General features: G+C 44.4%; 1 protein-coding gene across 1 annotated transcript; it reads left to right on the forward strand.

Annotated features, from left to right (window-relative positions):
• Positions 1-448: 448 nt before the first annotated feature.
• LOC139159302 (vomeronasal type-2 receptor 26-like) lies at positions 449-12,360 on the forward strand. The gene is made up of 5 exons (XM_070736624.1): positions 449-589; positions 4,665-4,769; positions 10,188-10,314; positions 11,454-11,520; positions 11,613-12,360. The coding sequence occupies exons 1-5, from the start codon at positions 449-451 to the stop codon at positions 12,358-12,360; spliced, it is 1,188 nt and encodes a 395-aa protein (XP_070592725.1).
• Positions 12,361-12,682: the final 322 nt, after the last annotated feature.

A 12,682-nucleotide genomic window follows, 5' to 3' on the forward strand; every position in this document is an offset into this window, starting at 1 on the left:
GAATCAAGCAGAAAAAGAATTGTTCAAATGGGGATGATCCTCGGTACCCAGTAAAAGCTAAATGGGAAGTGAAAAGGTCACCCCTAGGCCACAAGGCCTGAAGGCTAGAAGACCTCACCAGGCCTGCTAGGCCACACACCCCTGGACCTGAGTCATCCCCAAGGTACGGTGGAAACCACCACCCCCGCCCAGAGGAAAGGCCCCCGCCCAGGAAGATTCCCCCTTGACTCCAAGGGGAAGTCTCAAAAGCTCTCCGCCCCCCGATGCCAAACCAGAAGGCCTCCGATGAGGCCTGGAATCCGAAATGGCTGACGCCACGAGGCAGCCTAAAATGGCTGCCAAAGGAAGCGAATCCCAGCCGGGTGTTTGCTTCATCGTCATCCAGGGCGAAAAGGAGGCCCTGAAGCCTGTCCAGCCCTTTTATAGAGCTGACAGGCTCCGCCCCTAGATGACATCATCGGGTAGGCCGAAGCCTCCCGAAGCTGGCCGAGATCTCGCGAAATCTCACGAGATCTTGGCCTTTCAAAATGGCGGCTATGCCGAGGGCTGTGTCTCCCTGGCCCTGCAGCAAAACGGGCCGGGGGTGAAGGCACCGGCCAGCTATTCCTGGATAAAGCATTGAGCAGGAGGTTTTTCCCTTCTGGGATATGCTTCACTTCAAACTTGAAGTGCCTAAAGTATTGCTCCCAGTGTACTTGTTTGGGTGAGAGCTTTCAAGGTGTTTTGGGGGCCTCAAGGTTCTTATGATCAGTCCACAACACAAACGGAACCATGACCCACTCTAGGAATTGTCTCCCTGTTAGCAGCACCAACTGAACGACAAATGCTTCCTTCTCACAAATGGCCCATCTCTGCTCTTTTGGTGTGAGTTTCTTCAAAGTGTACACACATGGCAGTAGTTTGCCTTTTTCATTGTCTTGCAGCAGCACTGCTGCCACCACCACATCGCTGGTGTCTGGCTGGATTATGAACCAGCACTTTGAGTCTGGGTGCTGCAGGATGGTTTCCTTGGCAATCTTGAGCTTTTCAAATGCCTTTTGGCACTCCATAGTCCATCCAATTGACTGGTTGAGATGGGGCAGTTTTAAACAGTTCTGTCAGCAGCAGCGCTACCTGGGATGAATTGCTGATAGAAATTAGCAAAACCTAAAAAACTTTGAAATTGCTTATGTGTGCATGGAGGTTGCCAGTCAAGTACTGCTTTCACTTTCCCTGGGTCCATCTCTATCCCTTACTTTGAAATATGATATCCTAAGTAGTCTAGCAAGGTTTTGTGGAATTCAGACTTGGAACATTGCTGGCATAGAACATTGCTGTTCTATGCATAGGCATAGCACGTTGCTGCTAGAAGACTTGCTGCACTAATTTATGTGCTCTTCCAACATTTCACTGTAGATGAGAATATCATCCAAATAAATGAATATCCCATTGTAGAGATGAGGTGGAGCACCTGATTAATATATTGCTTAAAAACTGTGGGAAGCCCTTACAATCTAAACTGGAAGCTCCCCAGGGGCAGTTAAAAGTGGTTTTTCACTCATTCCCCATCCCTGATCCTTCTGCAATAGTAAGCTTCCCTCAAATCCAGCTTGATGAATATCTTGCCTTTAAACAGGTGATTCAGTAAGTCCTTCATGAGCAGGAAGGGGTAGGTGTTTTGCACGCACACACAGTTAATTACATGGAAGACAACACACAATCTGACACCCCTATCTTTCTTCTCTTTGAAGAGTATGGAGGTGGTGACCCTTGATATTGCAGGTTGAGTTATCTAAATTGGCATCTATGTATCTTTTCAATTCTCCCAGTTCCTTTTGGGTCATGGAGTACATTATGTGTTTGGGGAGAGTTGCTCCAGGTTTGAATTCTATTGCACAGTCCATTGACTGATGGGGGGAGTTCATTACAATCCTCCTCATTAAAAACCCCCTCCATGTCTAGGTGTTTGTGTAGCACCCTTTAGGAGCCTGCGGTATGGTCTCCATCACTGGGGCTGCCAGCTAGAGATTGGCTACATTTTGGGGGGTTATTTCCCTTTGGTGGTTTTCTGGTGAGGGAATGTGGCCAACATGCAGGGTTAGCTTCTGGTTCATCACATGGCCAATTTGGTTTTGCCAGTGACCAATCCTCCCATCAACCACTCTTCCAGGCAGGTGCTGAACAAAGGATAACCTTGAGTATCTAGAAGGAATTTGTTATGGCTACTACTCTATACCCTCATGCAACCACCCCTCCCAAAATCCCACATTCTACAGTCTAATATGTGTCAGGCCAAAGTCTCCATCTCAAGCAATGACTTCACCCTGACAACTTATTTATTATCTGACTGAGGAGGAATGCAATCCTTTCCTTTAAGAACCCCCATTTGAATAAATCTCTCTTTCTTAACCTTTCTTAGAAGACACAGTCTAGTGTTTCACTTTGGAAATATGAAGAGCAATTGATATATTGAATACAACTGTTTCTTTTAATTTTCCTTTTTTTACTACCCTGAATCATAGTTCCCTCTAAGCTGAGCAGTGAGCAATCGCTCACTTAAAAATCATCATCAACTCAGAGTTTTCCAAACCTGCCCAGAAGCTGAGAGGGAAAGAGTGAGAGGGAAGGAGAGAGAGAGGAAGAGAGGAAGAGAGAAAAACAGATAGAAAAAAGAGAAGAAGGAAAAGAGAAAGAAAAAGAATGGGAGTAAGGAAGAGAGAAAGAAAATCAAAATCTAGTTTGAAACTAGCTCAACTATTTAAGTGGCATTTTGATATTGATTGAGTTGCCCTATTATGAGCTCACTGTTATAGACACACAGTACAGTATTTTATTTTGAAATTCTCTGAGGCAAAACAGGGTGGGTTTTTTATTTATTTATTTATTTGTTTGTTTGTTTGTTTGCTTGCTTGCTTGCTTGCTTGCTTGCTTGCTTGCTTGCTTGCTTGCTTGTTTATTTATTTATTTATTTATTTATTTATTATTTCTGTGCCGCCCAGTCCCAAAGGGACTGCCGCTCAGACACTATACTTTTCCACCCACCCCAAAAAAAAATTAGAGGGAACACTGCCCTGAATTATATTGATCTTTCTCTTTATAACATTAAAACTACATCACTAGGGTGGGAAGGAGGGACCGGTTCAGTCATCAAGGAAGCTGCATCAGAGGTGGGGAGGTGGGTTTTAGAAGGTTCTGACCAGTTCTGGATCAGAAATTTTGAATAATTTGTAGAACCAGTAAATACTACCTTTGACCGACCCCACCTCCATCTATTCTTTGCCTCCTGTGTAAAATGGAGATTTTACAGTATCCTTGCCCTGCCATCCTCACAAAGCTACACCATTCCATGTCCACTAAGCCATGCCCACCAAGCCACACCCACAGAATCTGTAGAAAAAAATTTAGATTCCACCATTGAGCTGCATTGGGGCTAAAGTAGCCTTGCATTCTTTATTTTAAGACCATCTGACAAACTCAAACTCAACCCAGACAAGACGGAGTGGCTGTGGGTCTTGCCTCCCAAGGACAATTCCATCTGTCCGTCCATTACCCTGGGGGGAGAATCATTTACCCCATCAGAGAGGGTCCGCAACTTGGGCGTCCTCCTCGATCTACAGCTCACATTAGAGAAACACCTTTCAGCTGTGGTGAGGGGGGCGTTCGCCCAGGTTCGCCTGGTGCACCAGTTGCGACCCTATTTGGACCGGGATTCTCTGCTCACAGTCACTCATGCCCTCATCACCTCGAGGCTCGACTACTGTAATGCTCTCTACATGGGGCTACCTTTGAAAAGTGTTCGGAAACTTCAGATTGTGCAGAATGCAGCTGCAGGAGCAATCATGGGCTTTCCCAACTATGCCCATGTCACACCAACACTCTGCAGTCTGCATTGGTTGCCGATCAGTTTCCGGTCACAATTCAAAGTGTTGGTTATGACCCTTCATGGCACCGGACCAGATTACCTCAAGGACCGCATTGTGCTGCACTAATCCCAGCGACCAGTTAGGTCCCACAGAGTGGGTCTTCTCCGGGTGCCGTCAACCAAACAATGTCGTTTGGCGAGACCCAGGGGAAGAGCCTTCTCTGTGGCGGACCCGGCCCTCTGGAACCAACTCCCCCCAGAGATTAGAATTGCCCCCTCCCTCCTTGCCTTTCGTAATCTGCTTAAAACCACCTCTGCCGCCAGGCATGGGGGAATTGAGATACACTTTCCCCCTAGGCCTTTAAAATTTTATGCATGGTATGTCTGTATGTATGATTGGTTTTTATACAATGGGTTTTAACTGTTTTTAGTATTGGATTATACTGTTTTGTTACTGTTGTTAGCCGCCCCGAGTCTGCGGAGAGGGGCAGCATACAAATCCAATAAATAAATAAATAAATAAATAAAATCTGAGGACAGTTTCCAGGTGTCTCAAACCTATTTGGATGGGTCACCCATGACCTGGAAGGGAAGTCAAACCACTGGGAAATGACTGAGAAGAGAGAGAAATACCAGACCAGCATTGGTTGGCTCCAGATCCAGGATGGATGGGAAGCTGTTCAGATTATTTCTGGTGAATTGTTCTTAGCCTCTCTACTAAACCTTGATTTACAGGAAGGCCAGCTATGGAATTGGAAGAGTTTAGAACTTAATCCCACTTTCCTATTTTCTTCAAATGATTTCTTTCTCTTTGCTATTTTAGCTTCACCCGTTCCTGCACATCTCTCAATATTACAATAATTCCATAGAGGGAATCTATTTGGACAAGAAAGGGGACCTGGCCTCTGACTTTGACATGGTGTACTGGGTGCGGTTTCCTAATTGGTCTGTTTACAAAATGAACATTGGGAGCATGGAAAGAGAAGGATGTTCAGAAGACAAATTCAAATTCAGAATGGATCAGGATGCAACCAGAAGGGCTATACCGGTCAATGAGGTAGGGAACACAATTTTTTAAAATTTCCACCTATTTAATATCTATTGAAAATCTGTTCCTTTCTCCCAAACTCTCAACAGTATGTCAAAAGGACACCTTCAGCCATATAATTCAGGATTCCTTTTATAGCTTATTTGTTAAAACATTGGCTGAACCAGAGATGTTCTTCACAGCCAGTTCAGGGATTTAAGAGCCAGGGTGGCGTAGCAGGTAGAGTGCTGTACTGCAGACCACTGAAGCTGACTGTAGATCTGCAGGTCAGCGGTTCAAATCTCATAATCGGCTCAAGGTTGACCCATCCTTCCATCCTTCCGAGGTGGCTAAAATGAGAACCCAAATTGTGGGGGCAATATGCTGGCTCTGTTCAAAAGTGCTATTGCTAACATGAGTCTAAGGAGAAGGGCGGCATAAAAATTGAATCAATAAATCAATAAATCAATAAATCAATAAATCAATAAATCAATAAATCAATAAATCAATAAATCAATAAATCAATAAATCAATAAATCAATAAATCAATAAATCAATAAATCAATAAATCAATATCTATTGGTTCTCTGCACTAATGACCATCTGGATGGGAGTGACTGGGTGGGCATGCCAAGGGTGCATTACAGCACTCAACCTCTTGCAGCTCTCTGCTAGCCAAACAGGGCACGGGAGTTAATTACAAAATGTGTATTTTGCTTTGTGACATCTGGATCCAGGGAGCAAGGAGTCTGAACTGCACAGAAAATACACTTTTGTTTGGTTATGAAGAAATATCCCCAAAGTCAGATATACATTAAATCTAGACTGGCTTTTAGCTGCACACCTCCTCAGCAAACAGCAAAATTTAAAGTTCCACGTAAAGGGGACTCAATTTAGGACAAGTAGCCACAGTTTGTTTATTTATTTATTTATTAGATTTGGATGCCGCCCCTCTCTGTAGACTCGGGGCGGCTCACAACAGTAACAAAGACAATGTAAAAATAAATCTAATAATTTAAAAAACACTAAAAAACCCATTATTAAAAGCAAACATACAAACAAACATACCTTGTATAAACTGTATAGGCCTGGGGGAGATGTCTCAGTTCCCCCATGCCTGATGGCAGAGATGGGTCTTAAGAAGTTTGTGAAAGGCAAGGAGGGTGGGGGCAGTTCTAATCTCTGGGGGGAGCTGGTTCCAGAGGGTCGGGGCCACCACAGAGAGGGCTCGTCCCCTGGGTCCCGCCAAATGACATTGTTTAGTCGACAGGACCCGGAGAAGGCCAACTCTGTGGGACCTAACCAGTCACTGGGATTCGTGTGGCAGAAGGCAGTCCCGGAGATATTCTGGTCCGATGCCATGAAGGGCTTTATAGGTCATAACCAACACTTTGAATTGTGACCAGAAACTGATCGGCAACCAATGCAGACTGCAGAGTGTTGGTGTAACATGGGCATATTTAAAGAAGGCCATGATTGCTCTCGCAGCTTCATTCTGCACCATCTGAAGTTTCCGAACACTTTTCAAAGGTAGTCCCTTGTAGAGAGCATTACAGTAGTCGAACCTCGAGGTGATGAGGGCATGAGTGACTGTGAGCAGTGAGTCCTGCTCCAGATAGGGCCACAACTGGTGCACCAGGTGAACCTGGGCAAACGTCCCCCTCGCCACAGCTGAAAGATGATTCTCTAATGTGAGCTGTGGATCAAGGAGGACGCCCAAGTTGCGGACCCTCTCAATAATTTTCCCCCCCAAGGTTATGGATGGACAGATGGAATTGTCGCTGGGAGGCAGAACCCACAGCCACTCTGTCTTATCTGGGTTGAGTTTGAGTCTGTTGACACCCATCCCGACCCCACAGCCTCCAGGCACTGGCACATCACTTCCACTGCTACATTGACTAGGTTGACTGGCCATGGGGTGGAGATGTAAAGCTGGGTATCATCAACGTACTGATGATACCTCACCCCATGCCCCTGGATGATCTCACCCAGCGGTTTCATGTAGATATTAAATAGCAGTGGGGAGAGGACCGACCTCTGAGGTACCCCTCAAGGGAGCAACCTAGAGGTCGACCTCTGACCCCCCCCCCACTAACACCGACTGTGACTGACCGCAGAGGTAGGAGGAGAACCACTGAAGAACAGTGTCTCCCACTCCCACCCCTCCAGCCGGTGCAGAAGGATACCATGGTCGATGGTATCGAAAGCCGCTGAGAGGTCAAGGAGCACTAGGACAGAGGATAAACCTCTGTTCCGGGCCCACCAGAGATCATCCATCAATGCGACCAAAGCAGTTTCCATGCTGTAACCAGGCCTGAAACCCGACTGTTGAGGACCTAGATAATCGGCTTCTTACAAGGACCACTGGAGCTGGAGCGTCACCACCTTCTCAACAATCTTCCCCATAAGATTGGTTATTAAGTATGGCTGGGTTCAGGGAAGGCTTCTTGAGGAGGGGGCACACAAGTGCCTCCTTATAGGGAGCCGGAAAGGACCCCCTCCCCAAGGAGGCATTGACAATCTCCTGGACTCAGCTCCATGTCACCTCCCTGCTGGCCGAAACCAGCCAGGAGGGACACAGATCCAGTAAACAGGTGGCGGAACTCACAGCTCCAATGGCCTTGTCCACTTCATCAGGTGTCACCACATCAAACTCTTCCCAGACAGATGGACAAGTACGGGCCCCAGACACCTCGACTGACTCGTTGTCAGTCGACTCTGCAATCCAACCGGAGTCGAGGTCTGCCCGGATCCGAGCGATTTTATCAGCAAAAAATGTGTTAAAGTCCTCGGCACTACTCTGCAAGGGCACCCCAACTCCCCCCTGGTTAAGAAGGGAGCGGGTCACCCTAAACAGACCAGGAAGGTGAGATTCCACTGATGCAATCAAGGCAGCATGGTATGACCATCTTGCCACCTTGAGCGCCACTTTGTAAGTCTTAATATGAGCTCTTACAAGTGTTCGATCAGATTCAGACTTACTCTTCCTCCAGACGTCTCTTCTGTCATTTCAACTCCCGGAGCTCCTCGTTGAACCATGGAGCTCTACGGGGGTCTAGTGCTGTGGAGAGGTTGCAATGGCACAATCCGGTCAAGAGCCTCTGCTGCAGCCTTGTTCCAGGCCCCAGCAAGAGACTCTGCCAAACTGTGGACGAATGTATCTGGAATAACCCCAAGCACCCTCTGAAAGCCCTCTGGGTCCATCAGGTGTCTGGGGTGGAACCTCCTAATCGGTTCTGCCTACCTGCGGGGAAGGATTGGAGCCAGGAAGTTAAGCCGCAGTAGAAAATGATCTGACCATGACAAAGGCAACACTTCTAAGCCCCTCAGATCATTACTCAATTGCTCAGAGAGGAATACCATGTTGGGTGCGTGCCCCCCCCTCATGAGTCGGACTCTGTACTATTTGAGTCAGGTCCATGGCTGTCATGGTGGCCATGAACTCCTGTGCTAGCCCAGAGGTTTCACTGAGCGATGGCAGGTTAAGGTCCCCCAAGAAAATAAGTCTGGGGAACCCCACCGCCAGCCCAGCTACCTGCATAGCTTCCACCATACCTGCCTCTCCCCAGCAAGACTGGGATGTTTTGACCCTCTGCCACCCCATAGATAAGCGTCCCCTCCCCTCCTCCCTCTCCAGTGCCAGAAATTTCATTCATATCATATTCATTCATTTCATACATATTATAATCCCACCCACCCACCCTATTCCATGTATCACCCCCCTCCCATTCATTTCCATTCACACCATTCCATTCATTCCAGTGATTATGGATATCCATTGTTAGGTAATTAATTAAAAGACAAATTAATTAAAAATTACTAAGATAATCCCATTCACTCATAGCATACATAAATCGAATCCCTAAAAATTGTTTAAAAAGTAAAAATATATAATACATATACACAAATATAAAAATATAAAAAAATAGCCTAGACGTAATTAATTTACTAGTACTTCTTAAAAGGAAGAGCATAAAACAGCAGCAGCAGCAAGAGGGCACCAAACTCCAAGCTAGCTAGCTAGCTAACTAACTAGCTAGCTAACTAACTAACTAACTAACTAACTAACTAACTAACTAACTAACTAACTAACTAACTAACTAAGTAAGTAAGTAACTAAGTAACTAAGTAACTAACTAACTAACTAACTAACTAACTAACTAACTAACTAACTAACTAACTAACTAACTAAAATGAGGGAAATGATCAGCTGTCTGCAGGGAATATATATTATTCCATTTCCCACTATCCTTTCAGAGCTGAAGAAGCTTCTTGCATGTGAAGCAAAACATTTTCAAAGAAAAAACAAGGAAGTCCAGTGGCCTCCTGAAAAAGCACCTTTGGAACAACCATGACCTGGTTAACTGAGAATCTCTACAGACTATCCCCAAAGAGAATCGTGTACTATGGGACAAGACATGGTGACTTCAGTGAAAAGATTTGGATCTTAAGAACTTTGTCAACTCCATAGATGTTAATTAACAGAGCCAAAATCCCATTCAAGAAAATAAAACAAAAGGAAACAAAAGTCTTCTTGACTATAGATGACTTCACAGAGAGATCCAACAAGAGTATAGAATTATTTTTGCCTTCTTCTATTGAAATCCTGATGTGAGTTAATCCTATCCAGCTATTTTACATCAGCCAAATTGTATAGATTCTGCTATTTAAGTGGGCATATAGAAATATATTGAGATCTCTTCCTGAATTTGAACTACTTTCCTATCAAGACACTATTTCTGTAAAAGAATCCTGCTCAATGCTTATTCCCACTTATATTTTACAGAACTCAAATGAATTAATTCCAATTTGAAACAATGTGTATGAACAGAGGTACTGTATAGAATCAACAACATGTGAAGTATTAGTACCACTTTATCAAACCTTAGTAAGAGCACATCTGGAATACAGCATGGGGTTTTAGTCATTAGACCTGTTGAGACTAGTGGTGACATGATAGCAGTGGGGTTGACTTATTTTCCAAAGCACCAGAAGACAGGATAAGAAATAGAACGAAAAAGCCAATCAAGGAGAGAAGCAACCTGGAACAAAGGAGAAATTTCCGGCCAGTGAGAACAATGAACCAGTGGAACAGCTTGACTTCACAAGTTGAGACAACTGTTGTTCTTATCTTTGTTTTCCTGATATTAAGACTCAATTCTATTTTTTTCACTTTTTTCCCTGGTTTTCCAGATTATTTTCTCCAGGTTTCCTTATTTTCAGCCAATTATGTTTACCATGTCCAAGTTTCAATTTTGCAAATCAAAAATTGGTACAGAGTTATGCTTCAGTTTGAGCACTCCTTTTCTTTATCTTCAGCCCCTGCCGAGTTCTCAGTGTGTGGATAGCTGCCTACCTGGTTTTGTCAGGCTGCTGGACCCCATGAAGCCAGTTTGCTGTTACAGTTGTGTTCTTTGTGCAGAAGGGACCATCTCCACTCAGGAAGGTGGGTGATTCAAAAGAGAAAAGTTGCCCATGTCTTTTTTGTTTTTCATATTCACAATGATTTCTCCCACTTTAATTGGTTCTTAGCTTACGTCTCTTTCTTCACTCTTTCAAAAGAAGGCTATACAGTATATATTTCCCAAAGAAAGGGAGTTGATAAAGTGAACATTAGAACAGGGATGGTAGGCATTCTGGTGCACTTATGCATGCCCCTTACATACCTCTTAAGAATGGGATGAGGTCAACAGTGGACAGTCTAAGGTTAAAATTTTAGGGGGGTGGAAATGAAACCACAGAGTTGGGTATTGTATCCAAGGCATTGTCCACTTTGTTGCTGAAGTTGTATTTTCTGCAATCTAGTTTGGAATGGTTCACTTTAGGTTTGTATCTATTGTGAGATCATGTATTGTTGTGGTTGAAGTTAAAGTAGTTGTTGACAGGCAGGACATCACACCAGATAATATTATGAACTATGTTTAACCCATAGCAAAGTTCAAGGTTGTCTAAGCCCAGAATCTCAAGTCTGGTGGAATAAGGTATTCTGTTGTGAGCAGAGGAGTGGAGGACTCTTCTTGGGAAATATCTCTGACGATGTTATATTGTATTATTGTTTCTTATGCAATGCATGTTCCAGACAGCTAAGATGTATTAGAGAATTGGTCTAGCAAATGTTTTGTAAGCTCGGGTTAGTGTAGTGTAGTGTAATATTACCAGAGAAGAAGTTATGCAGGGGGATGCTAAGAGGCAAGGATGGGGGGCAGAGAAGTTCTGGAGGTGGGCTCCTCGCAGGGCCTTTTACAGGGAGCAATTCTGTGTGGCGCTCTGTTGGCCACTAGTCAGTAGGTAAGCAGAAGGCCACGTGGAAGGCAGAAAAAACATGTTGGAGCAGCAGGGAAGGGAGGTAGCACCATACTCCCTTCTCTGTACCCCTGCCACAGTTGATGGCCTTCCACACAACCTTCCCAATGGTCCCCCATGCCCTCTTGCCTTCCAGGGTTGGTATCCAGCCCAGCAAAGTTACTCAAAAACAGTTGAATACCATGTTTTTGGAGCATAATTCAACATTAGGTTAATCTCTTCATCATTGAAAAAAAATTCCACACCATTGAAGAATGTGGGTGTTATATTTGTTCTTTGCAGATGCTGAATACTGTGTGAGATGTCCTGAGGACCAGTATCCCAACAAGAACGAAGATTATCACCTAAGGTGATAATCTTCCTATCCTACACAGAAGATCTGGGGATCATCCTTATTTCTTTTGCTTTACTTTTCTCTTTGATCACCACCTTTGTTTTAAGCATGTTTGTTAAGCACAAGGAAACTCCAATAGTCAAAGCCAACAACCGGGAACTGTCCTACTTGCTTCTTATTTCACTCCTGCTTTCTTTCTTGTGTTCCTTCCTCTTCATTGGCCAACCAAGGAGAGCCACCTGCCTTCTGCGACAAGCAGCCTTCGGCATCATTTTCTCAGTGGCTGTCTCTTCTCTCTTGGCCAAAACCATCATGGTAGTGATGGCTTTCCTAGCCACCAAGCCAGGAAATAGCGTGAGGAAATGGCTGGGGAAGCCTTTGGGTAACTTAATTGTGCTCTCATGTTCTTTTGTCCAAATTATCATCTGTACTATCTGGTTGGGTACTGCCCCTCCTTTTCCAGACTCAGATAAGCATTCCCAAGCAGAAGAGATTGTCCTGCAGTGCAATGAAGGATCAGTTGTGATGTTTTATACTGCACTTTGCTATATGGGCTTCCTGGCAGCTGTCTGCTTGGTGGTGGCATTCCTGGCCCGGAGGTTGCCTGGGGCCTTCAATGAAGCCAAGTTGACCACCTTCAGCATGCTGGTCTTCTGTAGTGTTTGGATCTCCTTTGTGCCCACCTACCTCAGCACCAAGGGCAAGAACATGATAGCTGTGCAGGTCTTCTCCATCTTGGCCTCCAGTGCTGGGCTGCTGGGTTGCATCTTTTTCTCTAAGTGCTATATTATTCTTTTTCGACCTGATTTGAATAGAAAGGAGCAGCTTATTCTAAAAAACAAAACAGAAATATGATTTTAAATGTGCACAATTTTTCAAGCACCATTAGACCCTTTTGCTTATTTCTGTTCCCCAAGAAAAATGCTTAGATCTAATATAATTATTTCATAGAGAAGCCCAATCTATTTGCTTTATGCTTATGAACCGCCCAGAGTCCCTCGGGAGTTGGGTGGCATACAAGTTGGATTGAACAAACAAACAAACAAACAAACAAACAAACAAAAACTTCCCTTCTAATAACATACAATTTGTTAAAAGATATTTTACGTTAAAAGTATAGTAGAATTGGAACTTAACTTTTTAAACAACCACCGCAAAAGATTTTAAAATATAAATA

Source organism: Erythrolamprus reginae, chromosome 2 (genome assembly GCF_031021105.1).
Source record: "Erythrolamprus reginae isolate rEryReg1 chromosome 2, rEryReg1.hap1, whole genome shotgun sequence".
Taxonomy (NCBI): Eukaryota; Metazoa; Chordata; class Lepidosauria; order Squamata; family Dipsadidae; genus Erythrolamprus; species Erythrolamprus reginae.

Excerpts from the sequence above, each read along its gene's own strand:
- LOC139159302 (XM_070736624.1), top strand. The coding sequence starts at position 449 with ATGACATCATCGGGTAGGCCGAAGCCTCCCGAAGCTGGCCGAGATCTC. Across the intron at positions 590-4,664 it reads AAAACGGGCCGGGGGTGAAG|CTTCACCCGTTCCTGCACAT; the intron begins GCACCGGCCAGC and ends TTGCTATTTTAG. Across the intron at positions 10,315-11,453 it reads GACCATCTCCACTCAGGAAG|ATGCTGAATACTGTGTGAGA; the intron begins GTGGGTGATTCA and ends TGTTCTTTGCAG.